At 35.2% G+C, this 26305-nt stretch overlaps 1 protein-coding gene across 1 annotated transcript in view; it reads right to left on the bottom strand.

The window, feature by feature from the left end:
* LOC149426505 (6-phosphofructo-2-kinase/fructose-2,6-bisphosphatase-like) overlaps positions 1–26305 on the bottom strand; it is a 31513-nt gene that overhangs the window by 1362 nt on the left and 3846 nt on the right. The window contains exons 2-7 of the mRNA XM_089631396.1: positions 8711–8845; positions 6188–6348; positions 5351–5740; positions 3345–3569; positions 1977–2211; positions 371–498 (exon numbers count right to left, since the gene is read on the bottom strand). Of these exons, the coding sequence (XP_089487522.1) occupies positions 371–498; positions 1977–2211; positions 3345–3569; positions 5351–5740; positions 6188–6348; positions 8711–8845 (1274 nt within the window). The remainder of the gene's footprint in view (positions 1–370; positions 499–1976; positions 2212–3344; positions 3570–5350; positions 5741–6187; positions 6349–8710; positions 8846–26305) is intronic.

Here is a 26305-nt window from a genome sequence, read left to right as displayed (position 1 = left end):
AATAAGTCGTCTAAACGTGGCTAAAACCACAGTTTGAAAATGGCCTTGAAAGCCGAAACAGCTGTAACAATAACAAAAACCAAAAAATACTTGCAGAACTCAATAATTATATTATTAAATTTGATTTTAATTAAAATTAAATGGAGTTCTACGAATTAACAAAAACAATAAATGAATATGTTTAAAAATTTGGAAGTGCGTTCTCCCAAAAGCAGAAGGGTTCACTTAGTAGCGATGTAGTCTTAGAACCCAGTTTCTGCGTATTCCATGCAGGACCTGAGTATAACCAATCTTCAACTGTCTGCTTTAAGGCTCTTATAGTAACAAAAAAAACACCACATCTTGTTGTATTTAAGGAAACCATAAGCACCTTAGGCTGGTGGCGGTGAGTATCGACACACTCAACGGGAAGTTTGATGAGCTCTGAGTGGTACTTGTGGCCGTGGGCCGTCAGCTTGATGATGGTGTGGAGGGGGACATTCATGTAGGGGAGCTCATCTGAAACAATCACAATTCTCCATCAATAAAGAGGAATTGATTTACCTAAAACAGGTTTACACTTGCGAAATAATTTTAACAAGGATTTCAACAATTTATAAAAGATTTTAAAATTTCGGATTCATCGGTGTTGTACGCACTGCAATGTAAATTCATCGTCTAATAGAATTTAATTCACCGATAAACAAGAAAATGGCGTCTTGCCAAAGTGTAAATTTGACAAAAAGTTGTAAAACAAAGTGAGTCATAAAGCTCTAAAGCAAGGGCTTCTAAACAGATGTGTACAAATAAATTAAACAAACTTTTGGCTGCTTACAAAAAATGTTACGAATATGTAGTGGTATGTATGCCACTAGTCGAGTCGGACGGTGTCGGGTTCTACTATAGTACATAGTAACAAGCGCTAAGATGCTACGGTACCTAGGCCATAATCGTAGAACTTACTGGACACTTCGGCTGTTGACTAGTGGTCAAGTCGTACGGTACTAGAAACTACCGTGCTTTTCCTACAGCTACTGGGCGACGGCTAGAATTTTCGGCGTAATGGGCGGCAACATATAAAAGGCAGCGACGCGGGCTTCACAGTCAGTCTACTACTAATATATTTGAACGCGCTAATCAAGATAACGTAATCATTTCGAACCGCGATTACTTAAATAATACTTGCTGTTTCTGTTGTGATTAATTACTTGTATGGTTAATATAAAAAAAATATATATATATATATATATATATTCACAGCTGGTTTACCCCGGCAACAGAAAAAACCTATTATAAAATATTAGACAGTTTCATTTCAACACAGAACACATCTTCAACCTTCGCAACAAATATTACAAAGAAGATCACGGCACCCACTTTGTGAAACATTGAACTTAGCTGTGACACAAACATTTTCCTTGTGAAAATAGTTGAATTTATAGTGTCACATTTAGGGTGAGTCGCTAAATATCTATAATAATGTAATTTCCCAGAAAGCTATATGAAAATAAAATGGAACAACACAATTAGTTAGCTATATGTACCTAAAATAGAATAGCTCGTTTTATAACAAACTCGGTGAATACTGTCGTCTCTATTGTCATAGAGTGTTGGTTATTGTACTGCGCATTATTGGTGGAGAAAACTTTGTTTGATAATTTTAATTAAAACATACTGCATATTAAAAATCATTAGTTTAAGAAAGGAATAAATTGTAATTATTGTAATTGAATTGATCCATATTATGAAAGGGAAGCATTTATTTGAAACCCAAGAGTCCCACCACCTAAACTAATAAGAAAGGAATAAATTGTAATTATTGTAATTGAATTGATCCATATTATGAAAGGGAAGCATTTATTTGAAACCCAAGAGTCCCACCACCTAAACTAATGGCGATCCAGTGAAATCATGACTCATTTTATGAAACGGTTGCAATAGATGGAGCAAGGTTTTTATGGAAAATTAGTTAAGTTGCGTACAAAAATATAACTCACCGAGTTTAGCATCGAGGAAGTATCCGAGAATACAGCGAAGAACGGCTTGGTGCCCGACCAACAGAACATTGTTGGAATTGTCAAGAGCCGTGAGTGCGGGGCGCAGGCGCGACATTATATCGATGTAGCTCTCCCCCCACGGGTAGCGGTAGCGCAGTTTGTCTTGGTCGCGCCAAGCAAACTCCTGTGGGAATTTCTGTTGCATCTCCTCGTAGGTCAGGCCCTCGCATATACCCTAAAATATAAAACATAAATTGCACTAATATGTAAAATAAATTGATTGTTATTCTAAACAGTGTTCTGTGTATCTGTTATTATTATTTAGATACAGTGTTCTTTGCAACGGAAACAAGTAGTGCTTTTTGTGGTTGATACACGTCTATCAAGTATAACAAAAGAAACTGGTCCAGTCAAAAAAAGAGTACAGTGCTATCTAACCGCCACTCCAAAAACCGGGCAAGTGTCCAATTAGTGAAAGCCACAGATTATAGATAGACCAGCTAAAAATTAAAGCAGTAATTCACCGATATTGTATATTTTAGCTATATAACTGAAATAAAAACAGCGCTATCGATCTTTGATAAAAATGTTCATTTTATGGTATAAAGTAGAGGTGTCGTGTTTACGCTTGAGGGAAAATTGAAAAAACAAAAATATGGCAGAACGAAACGAAAAGAGAAACACATGCGACAGTTGCTAGAATACACAGAAGAGGAAATGTCCTAAAACAACAATAATTAATGACCGGTGACTGGTAAAATGGTCAGCTACAACAAGCTAGACGGAGGTATAGTAACTGAGCTAGTTAGAACTTGTCAGTGAACAAAGCTTAGCGCTCGAGTCAAGGCATGCGGCGGACTACTGAACGGCGGATTACTGAGAGTATTTACTGAGAATACAGTATTTCTATTTCACCATTATTACAAGTTTAAAAACAGAACAATATATTAAACAACTTTATCCTATCTCCAAAAGAAGTGAGTTGTGTGTCAGAGAAAAAATAATTTACTCTTGCATCATAAAAATGTTTATAATGATAAAATTTACACTTTATTTCGCTTTAAATATTTGTTGTCATAAAAAGAGGAAAATAGGTTGGTAGCGTTATAAATATTACAACAAGTTTTAATAAATTTTATGGCACACATAAAATAATAAAATGTCATTGGCATTTGTTATTGTTACACCTCAATGGATAAGTTGAATAGAAAAAAAAAATGATAATGCTAAGAATGGGTACCTAACCGGATAAAACAGAAAATGATAAAATAATAGGTTAGGTTTGTTTGTTCTTTTTCTTTACTTTTCTTCAAAGTTCTTGTCATGGAAACATAAAATGACTTAAATTAATATAGATAAAAGACTTACAGCATCAAGCTCATTGAGGGGTCTCACACAGAAGTTGGGGGCATGAATGCCCTCAGCGGTCTGCTTGGTGCGCTTCAGCTCGCTGGTCCACACCTCCATGCCCTCGGTGCCAGGGGCGTCGGGTCCAAAGTGCTGCGCCAGAGCTTTCGCGTACTGTCTGCCCCTCGGGGACAGGTCTGCGTCCCCACCGATGCGGCCCAGCACGTTGTACTCACTCTCGCCGTGCTGAAATTCCAACCACCAATCGCAATACAGACTTTGGAAACTGGATGACCAATGACTACAATGTGAAAGGTGGATGAAAATGGCTGCGGCGGAGGTCACACCTGATAATGGCCACATGACACAAATGAACGATGGCTTCACTGAATCACACCAAACAAATGGAAGATGGCTTTACTGCATCACACCTGATAATGGCCACACAACACAGAAGAATGATGATTACATTTTATAACTTTGAAGATCTTCCGTGCCATGGCCCTTGGTTAATTATACTATTTAAATCCAATTAAAACTAGTTACTAAACTAACAACAAGCAACATTAAAATGTTACACTCTGATTTCTAAAATGTTTTGACGACACAATAATTTTGATCTTTTCCTTATCTATTGCAGACATTTAATTCTGTAAAATGTCCACAACAAACCTTCAAAATAACTAGTGTTGGATATTATTATCAGTTTGTACTGTGAACCCTGTTTGCTAAACAATATGGGGAATTTTAGACTTCTTCAGGCAGACTTATTATTCTCAAAGAGGTGATGCACTTTGAAATATCCGGGATTGTGGCAGTGGAGTCTTAAGGTTATCGTAAATTGTAAACTATCTAATGACGTCGATTTCTGATTATCCTTAGCAGAAATTATGATATTCATTCTTAAAATGAAACGTGCAAAATATATATCATGCCATGTGACTTTAATAGATTTGATAATTCCCATGCAATGGCAACATTTGCTTCTATTCAGAGTAAACACCCAACGGTGCCGAAATTACCATACATTCCAATGCAACATAGAATATAAATGAAATAAAACGGAGAAGTAAGTACTCATTGAAGAAATGGAAAGACAACACAAGATTCAAATCATGCCAAAATGAACCTAATCTGGCCAAAGACAATGGTATTGCATGGAAGGTTAAATCTTGTACAATGTGATATCATATTTTTCCTATAATGAAAACATTCTGAGCCATATAATGCCAAGAAACTCATTCATACTAAGTAATAAATAAATTGTGTGAGATGTAAGAGAAACACAATCATCTCTGGGCGCAAAATGTTATAGGTCCTGCCCTGAACAGTTTTTTTAACAACACCTACTTACAAATCCACTCTTTGTGGCCTGCCAGCTAATATACAATGTTTACGTAAATCATTCAAATAATGTCTGATAAATACGTCATATTAAAATACATCTTATCAGCAAGCGCAAATATTTTCGTATATCACAAAGAATTGATAACGGAAAATATTTCCCGCAATAACATTATTTTAAACACATAATGTAATGCAGGACATTGTAAGAGATGACGACATATACTGTATTAAATATCTCCAGAAACTAACTTTGAAAGAACTCCTTGACCCAGAAAAAAGGCAATTACTGAAAAGCCATGACCCAAGAAAATGGAATTCTCAATGAAATAACGTGTAGTTAATACTGATCTACTAATATAATAATATGCCATTTTTAGGGAGTAGGTTTTAAGGATGGAATGCTTACACCTTGCCACATTCATGCATACTCAGCTATTATTTTGACACTCTTGACATGACGTCACTCTTTTGATTGTGCCATTTCTTCCAGGGATGTAACCTATTTTCAATACCAGACTTTATCAACCCCTCAATCCTTTTAAAATACAAATCTGAACTAGTTAGTATTTTCTATTATATTTATGTATTTTTTGGTAAATTTACTACTTTTTCCTTTTACATACAATGCACTCTTTCTTATATACCTTGCACATATATATATATATTTTTTTTAAACTTACTCGAGTGAAATAGATGGTTTGTGGCATCGGCTTGACATTGGATAGGTATCCCAGAATGGCGCTTTCCCTCTGGCCATTCAATTTGTGCGCATTCACCGACTGTCCCCCGTTGAACACCCGGATGTAGCAAGTGTCTTCAGTGGCGGGGTCGATGGGCTCGTACTGACGCATGTAGTGGTCCAGTTTGTGCCTCAGGTCGTCCAGGGCCTCCGATTCCTTCATGTTCTTATAGTCGGGAGAGTAGCGCAGGATCTCTATTATGTTCTTCTCCATCAGAGCGTCATCATCACAAATACATTCAATAAACAACACACGGAATCCCAAATCATTCACACAGTGATTCTGGAGGTCATGCCTCTGTTGTGCGGTTATATTTGTACCGTCAAATATCTGCAAAATAAAGTTAACAAATAAATAACCTTTTGCGTTAAGTGCAAAGTTGTGTGTTTCCATACAAGTTATCAATATTATTTATATGTCCACACGAAAGGTGAACTTACAGATAATATTCATAAAAGAGATACTGACAATGTAAATAATGTACGCCAATATGGATAGATAAAACCAAATCAATATAAACATGGAATCAATATTTGTTAATTTTAGACCGAAACAATAATTCAAGATTACAGAATGGAAATTTTTTCAATCCAGTAATATTAAGCAAATGATTTGAAAATGTCAGTCCTTGTAGATCGTATTAGCTATTTAGATGTTTCAGCCAACGATGGCTACTATAAAGTTGTGGGGCGCCTATTACCATTACCACCCTCATCAAATTCTAGTTGTAACTGCAGCTGTATAGAGATATAAAGGTAAAAGTAAAGCGATGCTTACAGCAACACTGTTGCCGTCGGACAGCCACTGGATGGCGTCATGCACGGCATCGCGGGCACTCTGCCGGCGCACCGCTGCGCCTGTCGGGTGATCTGCACGGAACATGTCGTGACGCGCATATGCGTCCATCTGCCTGCGTCTGTATTCACTGCAGTCAAAAACTGAAACAAACACTACAGTTGATATTATGTTTTACAAACACTATTGCTTTTATCACCATGCCTAAAATGCCTGTAGTTACATTAAGTGAACAGATCTTAATAGTCCACCTTCATCTAGTATATCTCCTTACTCTCCCACACTGCCTTGCTCTGGTAAACGAGCATCTTTTTATGGCAATTTCTTGCCGGCAATGGTTTGCTGTCCTCTTCTTTCACTGGTGAAGAAGAAGATGGCAACACATCGCTGGAATGAAAATGCCATAAAAAGTTCCTGGTTTACCAGAGCCTTTATATTATCGCACTAAAATGCGCAAATCACATGGGAGCTAAGTTTAAGTTTAGTAAGATTTGGATAAATTCATTTATTTTCTTTGACAAAAATTTCATCAATTAAAGGAATACCTGGCTTTATTTATTTGGCAACCAAGATCAATATTTGTAATTGTAGCCAAATCAGTGATAAATAATAAGGTGTTAACCTGTTTATTTTTGCGAAATTGCAACTGTGAAGGTTTGTTAGCACTTCCAACAAAACAGCATAGGTATATGTTATTATTCCATTACACAATAGCATTAGCATCGCAGTGGTAATGAATTGAACTGGTAGAATGACACTTAATAATTAGATCAATGAAAATGGTAATGCTGACAATAAGAATGATTGCGTGAACAAGGCTGAACATTTATAGAAATGAGACGCCAGACTAAAAATTAATTAAACCATTTATAAGCAATTAAAAAATGTTTAAGCTATTTACATGTACATATTTATATTTCACTTTTGTTTTGGGAATGAATGGAAATCTTGGAAGCGGAAATTAGCCCACTTCCTAAAATCAGATCGATCTGAAACTAGGCACTCGTTGACGACAATTCATTATATCAAATTTTGGTGGCAATCACATACACACACACGCGGACAGATCACATACACACACACGCGGACAGATCACATACACACACACGCGGACAGATCACATACACACACGCCAACAGATCACATACACACACGCGGACAGATCACATACACACACGCGGACAGATCACATACACACACACGCGGACAGATCATATACACACACATGCGGACAGATCACATACACACACGCGGACAGATCACATACACACACGCGGACAGATCACATACACACACACGCGGACAGATCATATACACACACACGCGGACAGATCACATACACACACGCGGACAGATCACATACACACACACGCGGACAGATCACATACACACACGCGGACAGATACCAGTTAGAATATCATTATATCTATTGTTACAACAACAAAAGATAATAAATCACTTATGATTATTATTATAATATACGCATTTCTCTGAAATCGGATGACATTGTGATGAGTTAATATACAGAATAAATGTCGGTCCTACCCGATCGACATTTGGCGAGGTTGGTGAAGGTGTCGACTCCAGTTCCTGGGTAGGAAGGTTCAATACTCAGTCATACCAATTTATTTTTTTTGGTAATTATTCAGGATCGCTGGCCACGCTTAATACGATTTTTATTTAAATAATACCTTTTGATTCACCTTAATTAATATAAAAGTCAACTAACTGCATTTGGGAAATTTTTAATTTTAACATTCTAATTTTTAATTACGTAAATGGAAAATTCGCTTTCGTTGTATGGGATGACAACCATTCCCAATAATTTCGATCAACGATATATTCATATGTCGGTATATATTCCTGTTACTACACGCCGGACTAGAAGAAAAGTTATTACCATTTAATTCATGCATATAATGTAGGCACTATTTTGGCGGAACTAAAAAGTTAAGTTAAATTAGGATATTCAAGCAAGTTTTTTTTTTTACTAAACGCGGCCAGGGATCCTGAATATTTTTACCTTTTTAAAGTTTTAAAAGACATTTTAAAATAGATGTATTATAGTAAACAAAACTTTTTTTAAACTTTTTATTTTATTTGTGCCAAACAAGGTTTCATAACAATGTGCAATGAAAAAATTGAATTAAAATATATTGTCAATTAAATCTACAATGCTCTGAATAATGTAAACGTGGAATTCTTGACAATGTTTATATATTTCTTGTACGTTTGACACATGTGTTGAATAAGAAAATTCTACGAACGATACAGAGTTATATACAAATACATATTATGAACACACTTGAACTTTGGTATTTTATCTGAAATAAACAAGAAAATGGAGATTCCAAAAGTTTTATTGAGATTGGGAGTACCAAGATGGGCTAGTATTAATGATACCCTCAGATGATATGAACATGAAGAGCGGGTAAGGAGAATATATAAGGCGAAAGTGAATGGTATAAAAAGTATAGAAAAGATAAGATAGTGTTGTTTGTTTACCTTTAGTGCTCTCTCCCTGCCAGTTGAGGTGTCGGGCGAGGCGGTGCGCCAGGTGCGTCTTGCCCCGCGCCGGCAGTCCTGCCAGCGCCACCAGCAGCGGGGAGAACTGCGCCCATGATCCTCCCGACTGAGCGGCTGGAAGAGAATTATACAGACAAATTAGCAACATGCAAATTACTTATACATGATTTTGCACATAAACGGCGCTAAAACATATTTCTACAGTAATGTAATTTTCACAAAAACGGCGCTACACAAATCCCGAAATATTAATATTATTATTGAATGAAAACTGATATCGCCAGAGATTTATTGTTCCAGCCCATTTAGCATGCTAGTCAAGAACCTTAACCCTCAATCACGGAGGCTGTCAAAAAAATGTTCAAATATTGCTTGATACTTTTTCGCACTTTTCCACCTCGTGCTTCGCACGCTGTGCGGATTCTGGACGGAGCTGTTGGTTCAGTGAAGTACTGAGCAATCTAGGGATAAATTAATGACTACAAAAAAATTATGCAAAACTTGTACAAAAATTATGTTATACAGAAATAGAAAGAAACTTCACCAAAGAAGACTTTTGTTTGATTTCTCACTATAATTAATTAATCTTGACTCCAGGGACGGATTATATCTTTGAATCCCGCCAGAGAAAAACGTTTAATAAAATATTCAGAAAGTTTTGCAGTCAATTAATGTTAAAAAAGCACTCAAATACTATTGTTAAAATGTACATAAAATCACAAGAAAAATAATTATTATTACTGTATCATTGTCATTAGTTAAAAATCATGGCATACTACTAAAAACGTGATTAGAAATGTTTACAAGGACGTAAACAAGTATGGCAATATATTATTATGCATATATTATGTACAGAGCCGTAAGATTTCCACGGAAAACATAAATATGACAAGTCAATGTGTTAAATGAATGCAATCCTCCGTGGACTTTCATAAGCCGTTATCACGCTGCGATAACATGCCAACTACCGAACAACCGGCTGCCTATATATTATGCCTGGTATATGATTAGCTGGCTCGGGATAATTATACACCTAACATATCAAAATTATATTTTACAATGAAAAATAAACATTGATGATTTTGTATATTTATATTAATCTATGCTTTTATAAATAATAGAGTTCATTACTGTCAAATTAACAGTAGGTAAAACGGAATATCCTCACATCTGATAGGTATAGCAAAAAAAGCTTGAACGGTGTGCTCTTGCTTCATGAAATTTACTCAGCTATCTGCTTGGAATTTGGGGAACGCTACTATTCTTAGTTCACTAGTCCTAACTATGGAGCTTTGAAATATTCTTATAACTGTTCTATTGTTTGTTCCATATACATAAAAAATAGTAAAGCAAGTTAAATAATATGTATTACATTATTTCCTCTCTCTCTAAGTAGGATCAAAATCACTGTACGATATGTAAGTTCTGTAGGTATATTAGGTATTCTGTTTGTACAGCGAAGGTATAAACAGTGTACTTAGGGCGTACTTGAGTTTAATCTTAAACTTCAAAATCACCATTAATTGTCTGAACACTAAATTACTGTTCTGTAAACCCAACCGATAATAATACTGTTTATTATGTCTCGATTATCTGTGCAATTATTCATTGTGATGTCTGTATTGATAACAGTGACTTTCTAACCTTATGGAAAACAAATTTTTTCAGGTAAAATTAAAATATCATGATTACTATCGAGAACATATCAAAGATACTAAAAATACCCACATTCAAGATAATTATTTACAATACATAATAATATTATAATAATACTTATTAAGACATTTGTTATCTTTGCTTGCAAAAATAACAAAAAAGGAATTATTTTAATTATGGTCGGCATGGAGAAAAAATATTGAAAACGAACTTGTTTTTTCTTTTCGTTTTGAAGGCGAAATTAACGAAAAATAGTTACAAAATACTTTTGCCAAATATTATCAAACTTTTTAATTGTGCTTACTTTTATAATAACATATTATTTATTATTTTAAAAAAAGATTAAGGAAGATTTAATATAGTTTACAAAAACAATGTAAGGATCCAAAGATGAAAGCATATCGCAATTTTTCAAATTGGGTACCTACCTCTAAAAAAAAAATGTTATTTTTCTAACGTATCTGGCACCCATGGAAATACCCATTACATGACATACTCGTACATTTGGGTTGTCAAAAACTTTTAAAAGAAAACTAGGATTTTAACTAATTTATCACAAAATGGGTTCCTATCTCGTCGGTTGGATCCGGTTTGCAAAACTAGTTATTATGTATTATAATTAGGTACTTGTTTATTGCGTAAGAATTATTATTGTTCGAAACATATTTTAAGAACCCAAAACGATTAGAAAACATTTAATTTATTTTGAATCTAAAGTACCTACCACCGTCGAACAATGAGAAGTCGGACACTTTTTCGTATAAGTTTCTGGGGATTAGAATCGACAAAATAATTTGATATATAACTCTAGAATATCGCCGAAACATTCAGATTATCCCGCGGGTAGTGTTAGCTAAATTGTAGAGTGGATATTATAGTATGGCATTGAATCTATTCTTACATTCTCGATAATTAAATTCTACTTAAGAAGTATTACAATAAAGTATTCCAAACGATTCTTCCGATATACTCGCTAATGTACCCAGTCATAAACTAATAGCACACAATACTAATAGTATTCATTATTATATGTAGGTATTCATAAACATACCTGTTTGCCTTTGAGAAAAACATGGCGGCCACCTGTTTACATATTTGTACGTAGCCAATAATACCGGTAGTGAATAAACGCGTTTCGAAAAAGTGGTGGGGGGATAAAATAACAAAAACATGATACCACCGACTACGTCAATAATCGTAAAATAATATCGGAATGATAAACTTACGATACGTTTTGTCCGGTCTCCGCAAGGATATCCAGAGGTGATACATATGGAAACACGTGAATGTGTTGTTTTCATTTGGTAGGACCAAATAATAATATTGCCAGATAAATGAATAAGATGAGGATATTGGAAAATATTATGAAATTTAAAATAAGATTTAAGTTTTCCAAAAGATTTCTCCAGAATTTATAAAACGAAATCTTTCTGATGATTTAAAATAATTGCAGATTGGCGAAAATTTTAGAAAGATACCTTGACGACCTCAGAGTTAGAATGGTCAGATCATTGACTCTGCGGCCGAAGGCAGCAAGTTCACATTCGGACGAGGACTAATAAAAAATGATTCAACGGGGTTTTTAACATTTAAAAATAAAATTTTAAACAACAAAGTATGTTTTATATGCATCTCGTTTTAGAGTGGAAGATACACAAATACACACAAGATACAAATATAGTTTCGCCACGGTGAAGGACCAAAATTCAGAATCGAAAGGTTGAGTTGGTTGAATTTTTGTATAACTAAGGCCATCGTCCATGGGCCGGTAAAGAATCGACATAAACCGAGTGCTGTACGGATGCGGGAAATGTTGCGCAATGAATGCCGCACGGTCTCTGCTCACACGGCATATCAAGTACCAAATAATTTCGTAGCAAGCTGTCTGTATTGTATTGCAGATTTCAGTTTTCGCATTTATCGCCTGTACGCTGAATGTCATTATCTTATCATCGTCAAATTGAAACTCGGATTATAATGGTACTATTGTATCAGGTAGTTTAACATATTAATATGAATCGTAATTTGAAAAAAAAATAACAAACGTTTTTTTGTGAATTGTGCCTAAATAAATAAACGCTTAAGAATATTTTTAAATCATTTTTAACTCAAATTGGTAAAAACTGATAATTAGAAGTTCGTTATGTGATATCGGCGGTGACGCGATAAATATCGAGCGCCTTCTGAATCGTACCGCTAGCTGTGTATGGGAAGTAAATCGCATCGCTTCCGCTCGCCATCCGACCCGTTTGCACTGTTTGCAGGTCCCAATACAAACATATGGATCGGTGAGCTCTCGGTATACCGCACTCAGTTTTGGTCGATTCTTTACGGAGTCGTGGGACGACTGCCTTATTATAACCTCGCATTGTGTTGCATTTAGTATGGAGAGGCGGAAATAAACCTATCATTTTTATATAGAAGGAATTTTGACAAAAAATAAGGTATGGATTACTTTATATTACTTAAGTATAATAATTTAATTACAAAATATAAAATGACCAACAAATGCCGTGTTGGTTTTAGCAACTCATGTTTTAAATCGAATATAAAGGAATCATTGGCAAAAAAAATAGATTTATGTGAGGGAATCCATAATTCAGCATTTTCAGTACAATAAGAAAAGAAAACTAGGTTACTTTGTGAGTATGTAGTTTTTCCGCCTCAGCAGCACTGTGCGTCGTTTCTCCGCAGGCGTTGGCGCAGAGGATGGACTCCCTAACGACAAGGTCTTGGCACACACTCCTTGCGTCATTCAAATTCATACATCATCTCAGGCACATATACATACATTTATACAGGCCTATATATGACATAGAATCTGTCTAAAATATTAATTAATTTGAAACAAATAAAGCAAAATCCCTGTATTAAATAAATTCTTTAAATATTTTCGACATTTGGCTGACTTAGGTATAATGAAAATTTATTCCACCAAGAATCGTGAAACAGTAATTATGAATCTTTTGCAATGTCAGGCCCGCATAAACTGGGCATTATGGCTCACCTAAGAGTATGAAGTAAATGCCGACGCGGAAATATTATTATATTACGCTAAACTATTATAATCTATATAATTGCGAATAGGTACTAGCAACTGGTAAATATACGGAAAAGATTTATTGTTTGAATCGACAAGCCGATAAATTACCAGTTGCTTTCGAAACGCCGACGAATTCAACTCAATTGTATTTACCAATGAGTAACTATTTACCAATGTTCGTTTGAGAATGTTCATCATCATCACAAAACCTGAACCGACAGTTCCATCAAACCCATCCAAGTTACCTTCAGCAATGTATGTTTCAAAAGTTCTCATGCATGTTGGAAGTGATAAAGCTGCCAGCTTCTGTTGGCATGGCCTGCTGAGAAAGGGGAGGTCCGGAATAGATGCAATTATTTACACCCTTATTTTGTATGGCATCCGATAAGGGGGCGTTCATAGCTTGTTCATCTCGTTCGCGTGCAGAAAAATTGGCACAAGGTTCATTCATTCATGCTCCAGTTTATGAGTATTCTTCATTTTTGGTGATTACAGATTCTGTATTGTATTACAGTCACGTTGAAGTAAACGATCGCTGAAAAATTATTTAATATTGACGGATTTAGAATCGTATCGTAATCGTATGAAATCGCCGAAGATAAGAATCACCATGACGAAATCAATGGGAACTTGCGTAAGTTAGTCGAAGAATAAAACATAATGTTCACAGCAACAACAACTTTCTCAAAACAAAGTCAGAGTGAGGTGTGTGCCAAGTCATATACCGTTTCTTTATATCTTTGTATCCTTGTGGCCACGCTTTCATACTGTGTCTTCGAACCTGTTGGGATGCAGGGATCTCACTCTGTGATTCACATTTGCGATACTCCTGTATACTATGTACGCACTCGTACTTGGAGTTCTACCAGTAAGCTAAACCGGAGCTTGTAACAGAAGTTACAACGCAATTCTTAGCCGTAGGAATACTATGCCCTCAGGCGAGATTATCTATCTCTATAACCCTTAATGCCAGCAAAGGTCATATGAATTCAATATTTCGCGTATTGTTAAGTACGGAGTGAATAGCAGAGCTGTTGAGCAACATACGGTTTGGTCGAAAGCGACGGTGGCCACGCACGCCACTTTTAGTTGTTGGCACAGCTTGGAACAGAAGAAAATCAATAGTTCGCGCCATAACTGATGTGATGAATACTAAACGTAAAGCTAATCCAAATATAAAATGACGATCAATGTTTTCAATAACAATTAATCGATCATGGCGTAAATGTCTCGATTAGCAAGATAATAATATATCCATTTAATGATGTAATCATCTGGAAGTTAAAATAAAATATTTAATCAGTCGTGATCGATCACTACATTAATGTAATCTAAAGCCAAAATCATTAATATTGGTGAAAAATTGAATGCCTTATCAGGTATCAGGTGGAAACGAAAATAATTAGAACATCGGAGAAAATCTCTGTATCTATGTTAAATGCGATTTCTAAGTTTTAAAATGGGAATTCCATTAAATTCTAAATAATGCAATTGATAGCACAGAATTGCTTGCATTGATAAGCTTTCGGATTCCACTAAATTCCACTATAAGTCGAAATTTATTTCAGTGTAGAAAATCTGGGACTAACTACCATACGTATTTCTCTCTGCCTAGAATACTAATGGAGGGAAATAATTATAGCGAGTCAGTGGTTATTTTAAATTTACCACTAAACAAAAACATTTTTTTACAATTAATATATAAGTCCCTAAAAAGGGCGTTAATAAATAATGTTAAACGGTTTATTATAATATTGCTTTTGGCAAAGAAACACTACACATAATATGATAATATTATTTGGATCTAGGTATTTGTAGATGGGTATTCTAAAGACATATAATATTTACGCAGTGAACGTGTTTAGAATCTCCCTCTATGAATATTATGTTCGTGTTGAAATGAGAGCTGCTAAGAGAACGTGAAGCAGGTTAGTAGATGATAAATGATAATGCATAACAAATTAATGATGAAGTTAAATTTCCCGCTTAGCAATTTAACATTATTCCTTTGCGTAGAGTTTATTGTACCAAGTCGATCGGCCTACGCGCATCGCCCGATCCGAGATTGGATGCTGAACTTTGCACCAGACTGTGATTAGACTGTCATTTAATTTCAACAGTTGATCTACATTTTTATGTTTGTTTTTCTAAGCAGCGTCCAAAACGAAATAAATGATGGCCCACATCTTCTGGCACGTGACTAAAACGAGATTTCGTGGAAGAGGTGAGTAGATGAGAAGAAAAACAAAAACGTACGAGATAGAAACTATTCTGAGTTTCTTTTGCTCTTCGAGGAATTGTTCTGGCCTAGAATAAAGATTCCTGGATGTGAAGATTGCATACGAACGGTAAACATGAAATTATTTATCCTGGAAAGCGATCAGCAAAAACAGCACTTTTACAAAATTGAACATTTTTAGAGAACTGACCAATACAGGTATTAATATTAACTAGAAACTATCTTAAACAAGCAACAATTGATTGCTATCAGATGAAGGAAATGGTTAGAAAAGGGTTTGGGGAGGGAAATTGGCGAGGATTTTTATTCTTATGATTTTTTTTTACTTGAAATGGTCATGTTGTTTAGTTACTCAGCGCTCTGGTATTTTGAAACCAGCTGAAGCAACATTATAGCGATTAAACAAAAATTACAACAACGGTATGCCATATAAATGCTAAATTATAACTTTAACAAGTATGCAAATTTACAATGTACATAACAATGTTTGTTTGCACGTACGGCAACACAGTGAGGCGTATCTATGGTCGTTGGTCGTCTGGTTCAGGGTCCAGCCCCCACTGTATCAAATAATGGTGACGTAGGATCCCCGACAACGCCCAGCAACAGAAAGTTGGAGATAAAAATACACACATATACATATATAATATGTATGTACTCATGTTGTTGATAACACGCGGAGCTCGGAATGATGAAATATTTAAAATAGCTGCCTGCTGTCTCCAATTCGTAAATAATACATAATGCACAGCGCCTTTGAGTTGTTTTTTTACAAAAACGGCGTTATTCAAATTAACCAATTATTATTATATTATAGCAGATAGTGGGGTGACACCGCGCCACGGTTAATCATGGCAAAGGCTATATACATATACAGAGACAAAGCAAATACCTTGCGGTGGGTATACAAAGGCTATTCATACAAACATCAAGGTACGCGTCTTACGGGAATGGTTGTAAGTAATCCACATAAAAAAAATATCAGAAGAAACAAAGAAAGAGGAGAGTTAAATACTGCTGAATAAATTTGAGCGGACTTGGCGCACAGCCGTGCAGTTCAAAGTTACGACGGGTTCCAAAAGAAGGACGGTGGATGATGCATTATGTACCCTAAAAGAGGTTGCTAAATATAGCGCTGCGTGGACAAAGCAAAACGCATAACGCAGCTCAGGATGTTCTGTATCATTCCTGCTCAGCAGTTTGGGGGAATCTTATAAAACCAACCCAAATTAAAGGCATAATAAGCGAGTGAATACAAAGAAATATTGTGGACGATTCGTCCCTGGAAAGAAGGGCAACACACTGACCGGGAGAAAAGGGTAGACAACCTTTATCGCGAGACTTCACAAGTTTGATGTTTCGGGATAAAACGATTGTACCATAATATTTCCTCTTTACGCGGCCTTTCAGAAATGTTCCGAGGACAACAAAACAAGATATTATTAGAAGGGCAACACACTGACCGGGAGGAAAGGTAGACAACCTTTATCGTGAGACTTCATAAGTTTGATGTTTCGGGATAAAACGATTGTACCATAATATTTCCTCTTTACGCGGCCTTTCAGAAATGTTCCGAGGACAACAAAACAAGATATTATTAGAAGGGCAACACACTGACCGGGAGGAAAGGTAGACAACCTTTATCGTGAGACTTCACAAGTTTGATGTTTCGGGATAAAATGATTGTACCATAATATTTCCTCTTGACGCTGCCTTTCATAAATATTCCGAGGACAATAAAACAAGTTATTATTATGCGTTCAAACAATGATGAAATAAAAATATCGTAGATTTTAGAAAACGATCGCAATCAGCGGCAGAAAAGTACACAGGCGAGGTCAAGACGTAACTTTAAGCTATGTATACATACGCGAGCCGAACTTAAAAACTGAACCTCAACTTATGGGAAAGAAACAAAGCAACCGCAAGTGGTGAGAAACGCCGTTTGCAGTTGCTTCATTTCTTTCCAGTAATTCGTGGCTCGGCTCGCGTTTCGGTTCGCAAATGTATACGTACAATTTTATATATATTACTAGCTGAACACCCCGGCGTTGCTCGGGCTTCACACAGAGTTTTTCATAATCAGACTTAAACAGTGACCTTCATCTTATTTTGAAGGTCAAGTGTGTAAAATTTGCATCAACCTAGGAATAAAACTGTAGATCTGTATACAAATCAATCCACGCGGCGCCCGCCCACGACAATCAACTTTATATAAAAGTCTATCCGATCCGCGTATAAGTACAAATAACTACCATTCACCTGTCGTGCAAGGTAAAATATTCGGTAAGGTATATTACGATAAGTGATATTTTTCGTCGCTACCGCGGAAAGGAGTAACGACAAGAACAATGCATTTAGTAAGGGTAAACAATGACTTAGCTCCAAATTGTCAAGTAGCCAGTGAAGGAATAAAGGTAAGGCGGCGGCATAATATGGGTCAAGGGACCCGCGAGGATATTCCTCCCGGATTTCGCTTCGAGCAAACAACCACAAACAAATAATCAGTATTATTGTTTAGGCTAAGAGAAGTTAAATGTTATTAAGTTATTTGTTGTGTTGTTTATAGATCACCACCGAGATTAGCCATGTGAGCAACATTGATAATAACACAAATAATATTGTGTAATTCACTTTGTAGGATAAGCAGATAGGATAGAGTTAAGGCGAAGATTAATGCCAAATCATTATTTTGATTAATCTTTATAACGAATTGGTGTAGATTATGAAAATCAAAAAATATGCTTTAAATAGTTAAATTGAAGGTTTTCCAATCGCTTCGCTTGAGTAGAATTCAAATAAATTTTTCAATAAAAATATAAATGCAAACTACAAAAAAAATATTTTTCAATAGAAATGTATGAACGCATAAAGGAAACAACTTTTAAAAAATACAGTTTTATAGCTAAGATTATCTGTGACAGTTTCACTTGATTAACTTTTGTGCTTTCTTATAAAATTATTTACAAAATAAGTAAAAAAAAACATTTTTTTTGCTTGAAATCGAACGTTTCTAGACTCCGTTTGTCAAGCGATTTTAATGCCTATTACCTATTACCTACGATATAAAGTTCAAAATCTTATATTTCCGGAAGTACTTCACCGATTGCTTTGAAATTTTGACACAACGATGCATTCGAATGCGCGTGTTTTTTTATATATTATATTTTTTATTAGAGAAATAAAGTAATTACATACAGAATCGTATTTACATTGGGTTTTTACAAATTAAGTGATTTTTACTATTCTTCCATAGAAGCGTTAGCTTATCTTTGGAAGATGAAGTTATATTATATAGACGCCTGTGACAGGTAAAAACGTTTTTTTTAACAGCGCCATCTGTTGGACGTAAAAGCAAAACGCGCTATTGTTTCTCTACCCGCACAGCAACGCGTGGCGGGGAACAGCTAGTTATAAATAGAAACAAAATAAATACTTATACTTTGAATATTAAATATCATAAACTGCTTGCCTATAGGGATCGACAATGGAAACGTTTGGAAGCGATAAGTTGAAAATCTCGTTCCAGTTGAGGGCAGGTCCGGCCAAACCTGTCTTATTAGATTACACTCTTGCAGACAGTAAACATTCGAATGTTGCACGTAGGCCATGTTTTTGTTTTCTGTCTCTTTTACGGACTTGGAGTTATCTTAGTCAAGTGCGCTCATAGACAGGGACAGCATCATGTGATAACACATTAATTTAGAACGCTATTCGGAAGACACAAAAAACGTTTTGTTTTTTAATACCAAAGATTGTGAAGTAAATGTAGGTGTGTCAGATAAAGGTTTGGTTAGAGATAGCGGAGGTGTTTGTAAAATAAAGCGAAAACAACTCGACCAAGAAAGTACGTATGGGACAATCAACTACATGGCTTGTCCCATCCGTCAGGTCGTGCCTTAGAGCGAGTACCCGGGTCCAAATATTTAATAATAATAATAAAGCTAATAGTTCAGAAATGCACAAAATAATTTGCAAGGCAGATAAAAACATTACACCTTCAAATTTATACGACGAGAATGCCAACATTTTTATAAATCCCAACCAGGAATTATTAGATCCCTGGTCAAATAAAATTATTCACTCAACAAATGGTTGAGTACCTATTGAAGAGTTGAGCGCAGAAATAGAAGGATTTATGCTTGCCATTCAGGATAGAGTCATTAATAACTAAACATTATAGGAAGCATATAATCAAAGATACAAATCAAATTGATGATTTACGTAGAAAATGTTTAGCTATTCCGGAAACTATAGAACATATTATATCGGGATGTTCTGTATTAGCACCGTCCGAGTACACATTTAGGCACAATCAAGTTTTAAAAATAATTCACCCAAGTTTGGTAATTAAACATAACTTGATTGACTGCCGTAATATGGTACCATATTATAAATACGAATCAAATTCATTTTTAGAAATATTAATTTTATAAAATATATTATGATAAAACTATACTAACAGACCCGATAAAATTTTACATGAAAAATTTAAAAAAAATTATATCATTGATGTCGCTATTCCAAATTCCTATAATATAAAAAATCTGTTTCTGAAAAAAAAAACACATATTTAGGAAATGAGATTAAAAGAATTTGGCATTCTCACACTATAAAAATATTACCATTTTTTATTTCGGCTACTGACATTATACCTAGCTCTCTCATTCAAAATTTATGCGTGTTAGATCTGTCAAAGAATTTATATATAAAAATGCAAAAATCAATCATTTTAAATACATATAGGATTGGAGGGATCAGTAGGATTTATAGGTCCAGTTAGGAGTTCTACCGAGCCGAACCCTCTGATATGAAAATATCTGGAGTCGGTGAATTATTTTCCGATTTGATCTCTGGTGAGTAGACGTGTTGTTCTTGTATTGTTTTGTATTTATTATTCTTAAATAATGCACTTGCATAATGTGGATTGACTAGATGATCATTTGATGAAAAGTGTGTGGAAGGGTTTAGTTTTTCCTGTGGGGAAGATTTAACCCGGACATAAAGTCTGAAAATATGATTGGATTATTTGTATAGCACCGATTTCGTGGGAAAATCAACTCAAGGGCGCTTAACGTCTGTGTAGCAGTAAAAATATTGACTTAGTTTAATTCATACAATTTTTTGGAAATGCGTTTGACCAAAACACAGACGATATCTAAAATGTATTTATTATTATTACATTATATTATGTAAAATCTCAAATTGTCATATTATTGAAGACAATATTAGTGATTTTCAAACGAAAATTTAAAACAGAAAACGATACGGTCGCATCTAGGACTTGAAGCCAGGACCTTCGCCTTGCCGGAGCACTGCTCTACCAACTGAGCTAATCCGACCCTATTTCCATCATATTATTATAATTGCATGATGGATTGATAGTTGTATATATGCTTGTTTTTAGTAGTCAAATGGGATATCAATAGTTGTGAGAGGACACTCACAATAAATATTATATAATAAAATGTTTATGTTGCGTTTGTATAAGTTAGGTTCAGTTTTACATTACTCATTGTAAAGCGCCCTTGGGATGATTATATCAAAAAAACGATAAAATTATTATAATTATCAATAAAGAATTTTTAATGGTTTATTTATGAGCTGGTGATTTAAATTAGTTATGACCAGGAGTTTCAACATGGAACTTAAAATAAATTAAATAACGCTGATTGAAGAATCATTCAAACTGAGAGCCCGGAAACCATGCATAACAATATATGTATAATAAATATGTGTACGTATTATTATTTGGTGGCTCTGGTTAGTGTGTTCCAAAGGCGAAAGCCTTGAAGGAGAACAACAAAGGAGAACAAACATAATTTATATATTTTAAGAATTGGGACGAAGTAAGATAATCCAGACATTCTCATTCTCTACTTTCTATAAATTATATATCCATGTATCAGAAGAATATTATTGTTGCCAACTTACTACGAACGTACTGCCCAATAATAATAATAATAATAATAATACTTGGATGACTTGTATAGCGCCGTTTTTGTGCAAAAACACCTCAAGGGCGCTGTAGGGCGATGCTTATTTTGTAGACATTTTTCCTACATTTGTTACTAAAATTTTGTTAATTTTTGCTACCGGTCTCGACACAACCGTGTCATAAACTTTTCTTTTGTGGTTTTAAATTTTATTTTATTATTATATTAAGTTTACTTATATGTATTTTTTTAAATGATGTAATTGTAAAGCTGCACATATTTATACATGAATGCCCTAGTGATGTGCAGATTATGTTTTTTTACGTTAAAAACTATTTTGTTAATAAATAAATAAAATTATATGTATATACACAGTTGCATAGTTTAGAAGAACTAAGCGCACAGAGAGACGCGGATAGCGACTTTGTTTAATACTATTTATTAGAGATTTCTAGAAATATTATTATTTAACCGCTTTCAAACGAATCGATTTATCCACCTACGCGTTTTTGAGAAGTAATAAAAGTTTTCGTAGATTTTGTTGCACACTGCGGACTATACATTTCCTGGTAGCAAAGAGAAGAATCAGTTGATGGATTATTACACTTCTGGGGTTTTCCGAAAGGGGACCTCTTACCTTTGCTAAAATAGTAAATAAATAACTATAGAAAAAAACTATACTAAATAAAATACTAAAGAACCTACACACATACACAGTGCTTATAGTAAAAAAGCGATGAGTTAATACCATAGACATATGAATATTAGTAGACCTGCCCTAAGTGATAAAAAGCGTATTATCCCCACTCCCCATACCGGTTCCATTGGAGCCGGCTGTGCTCTCGTATGGCCTCAATTGAAATTTGAAAACGTGACGTCATCATTCTTGTGCGAACTATGGTCGAGGCATCATCGGTTCATTTTACGAAATAACACGGCAAAATGTTGACTTGTACTATGAAAACTTGTAAAAATAGATGTGAAAAAGAGAATAAACCCAATTGTCGTATTACATTCCATATATACGCATTATTTTACTTTATTTTAAGCATATTCACATCGTATAATATGAATCAGTTGTTACTATCACATCGAGAAACGTCTGGACGCGAAACACAAAGCTGGTTGGTTGCTGGGAAGTAAATTATGAACATTTATAAAAGTGTCGTAACTAAATACTTAAACGAAATATTCGACTCTGAAAATAGAACCGAATTTTTTTGCCGAATTTGGACTTCGCAAATTTGTTCATAACGTGGCGAGTAATTTGCGCTCCCATGTAAAAATGTCTATTCATTCAAAAGCAGATTTTACTTTTAAGAAGTAAATGGTGATATTATAATGCGAGATGCCTATTTACTGTCAGATTGATTTATTGACGAATCACAGTCAGCTTCACTCCCTTCGTTCTTCAACAGTTGATTTTACCCCTCGCCATTATCTTCTCGTCAATTAATTCCTATGTCTGTGGTTAATACCCATAAACGCCATTACGAAAATCATTCCTTAAAAATATGATTAATGTTACATTTAGGGCATCGAATAAATGCGGAAATTCCAAATTTGATTTACTGTTATTATAATATTAATGAATGATTTTAATCAATATAGTGGATTCCGCTATGAATTAACTTTAGATAATATACGTAGCTACCCAATGTCTTGCCTGTTTATTCATATAATACAGAAGCATACTCGATATTCTCGGTACAGAATGTGTTTATGTATTTAAAATGGACAGATGGAGAAATGATAACACTGAAAAAACATCTATTTTTATCACACTATTTTATTACCCTGTTTTCATCACGCGAACGTAATGAGCGAATGATTCCAGAAAATTAAAAATTGCACGTAGCACAACTCGACGAGGAAAAAACAAATCGCAATAAACCAGAAAGAAAAGAATCGAAGGGTCTTGAAATTAAAATACGTCAAGAAAAGCACATCTCAAAAGACGGGTTGTGATTCGCGACGAGGGAACCACACTTGCATAAAAAATGTAGTACCCGTTTTACACGATACCTTTTTTCACCCAGTTTGTCTAATCGGGGTGAAAAGGTACGTGTTCTATCTTGGTAGTTGGTACTACCGATTTTCGTATAAAATGTACGAAAATGATCTGTATGAAAAAAAGTATTGTTTAAAGCAGGTATTACTCCAAATAGGAGGGCCTGACCTTTCCCTTAGGACTTTGTCATCTTTGGGGAATTTGTCTACTCAAATTTTTGTTGTAGATAAATCCAGTGGCGGCTCAAGCTCTTCTTCGATGATGAGAACCGACATTTTTTATGTGTATTTTTGCCGTGCACAAAAATATGCGACGCGCGGTTCTGGTGTATTGGAACAGACCGGCCGCGGCGGTTGAATTTGCCCATCAAAAAAGTGGAAAACTTAACGACGTAAATGATGAAGTTGCGTAAAAATAATATTCGTCGCGCGGCCCGGCTTAATGGACGGACCTGCGGTCGCCTTTGCTTTAGCAGGCCTAGAAAAACAATCTTTCCATTGGGTTTATTTTAATTATTTCTGATGAAAGTATTACTAAAATCTCAAATGTTTCTAGAGGGATCCCTCAGGAATTTACTAATTCATCGCCTAGAAAAATAAAAACTGGTGCTTACAGCTAATTTTATACTTGAATAACGTTTTATAAAATTGTTTTACATAAAATGTTTTAATGGTAGCTCCTGTTTTTATTAATCTTAAATATAAGTAACTTACATCCGTAGGGATCCCTCCAGAAACATTTGAGATTTTTGTAATACGATAGTCAGAAATAATGAAAATGGTAGCGTCGAGCAAACCCTCTCGCCTTAATAAAAGCGTGTGAACAAACCTGCATTCTTGTGACCTGCATTCTTGTGTCCTGTATTCTTGTGTCCGGTATTCTTGTGTCCTGTATTCTTGTGTCCACAACGCACAACAAGCGCTTTTTGATTCGGGGATGACGATATTATAGAGATATAGCGTCGATGAATCTGTTCGCGACTGTTTGCTAATGACATGGTGTTTGTAGTTTGTATCGATCTGTGATCCTGAACGTCCTGAACACACCTTACACACCACCGTCACCGTCAACCATTGGATGACTGGATACTGGGTGTTATCTGTCTAATGGTGTTCATAAAGTCCGCCACGATTAGTTCCGTTAACGATGATTAACGTGTAACGTTTCATATTGTTGTAATCAAACATCTGATAATCGCCCTCGGGCCGACAGCTGGATATCAAAACACTTGTTATTACTTATTATATTACGTAGTTTATCTCACACGGGTCATGTTTAGGGTTGCCATCCGTCCCGATATATCGGGACTGTCACCTTTATTGAGCTATCTGTCCCGACGTCCCGACAAAAGCCTTAAATGTCCCGATTTAAATTACGCAATGCAAATTTTAATTTTCCGTACGTCCCATAGCCCAGAGACTGTGGAGTCGATTTTACAGTGTCAAGTCAATTATAACATGACTTGTACAGAGTTCTACAATTATGTTAAAAGGTACCCAGAATCGTTGGGAAAAGCGAAATCTTCTGAAAAGTATGTCCAGCCAAGTACTTCTGCTAGTACCAATTAAAGTAACCTATAAAACAAACATATTTACTTACTTATTATAAAATAAAGAAATTGTTTAAGTATTACAAAATTTTTATTTGCTCCATCCTGAAATGTCCCGACGAGACCTTGGCCGAATATGGCAACCCTAGTCATGTTGAATGTTTGCGCCTAGACTCAAATAATTCATTATTACATTTCCAAGGTTTACAATATAATAAAGTCAAGTGCCTACTTGATATGTTGATGCAATCATCATAGATCTTTCACGTAAATATTGTATTATGTAAATGACACCGGCCCTTCATAGATAATGTAAGTATTATATTACAAAAAAAGACTTGTGAAGTAATACATTCCAGGCAATAATCTCCTAGGATGGCTATCGGATGTAATAGCTATCGATTTTAATACACTGATTTACAAAACAAAAACAAAGTAACAGCACCGTTCTCGAGGGTTATCTATTCGAGAAGCCCCGTTCCACTTTTGACGTACGAACAGCTCGGGAAGTTTTCAGACAAAAAGTTGACAACCACATCGAGAAGGTTCGTGCCTGAGGGCCAAGGTTCAAAAACCCAGGTGACTATCTGGGGAAATCGGTACAACCACAGACATAGGAATTAATAGACGAGAAGATAATGGCGAGGGGTAAAATCAACTGTTGAAGAACGAAGGGAGTGAAGCTGACTGTGATTCGTCAATAAATCAATCTGACAGTAAATAGGCATCTCGAATTTAGTATCACTATTTACTTCTTAAAAGTAAAATCTGCTTTTGAATGAATAGACATTTTTACATGGGAGCGCAAATTACTCGCCACGTTATGAACAAATTTGCGAAGTCCAAATTCGGCAAAAAAATTCGGTTCTATTTTCAGAGTCGAATATTTCGTTTAAGTATTTAGTTACGACACTTTTATAAATGTTCATAATTTACTTCCCAGCAACCAACCAGCTTTGTGTTTCGCGTCCAGACGTTTCTCGATGTGATAGTAACAACTGATTCATATTTTACGATGTGAATATGCTTAAAATAAAGTAAAATAATGCGTATATATGGAATGTAATACGACAATTGGGTTTATTCTCTTTTTCACATCTATTTTTACAAGTTTTCATAGTACAAGTCAACATTTTGCCG

Source organism: Hesperophylax consimilis, chromosome 1 (genome assembly GCF_061612785.1).
Source record: "Hesperophylax consimilis isolate HC1 chromosome 1, BYU_Hcon_1.0, whole genome shotgun sequence".
Lineage (NCBI taxonomy): Eukaryota > Metazoa > Arthropoda > Insecta > Trichoptera > Limnephilidae > Hesperophylax > Hesperophylax consimilis.
The sequence above is the reverse complement of the archived record's forward strand: the minus strand, read 5'-3'. Positions and strand labels throughout refer to the sequence as shown.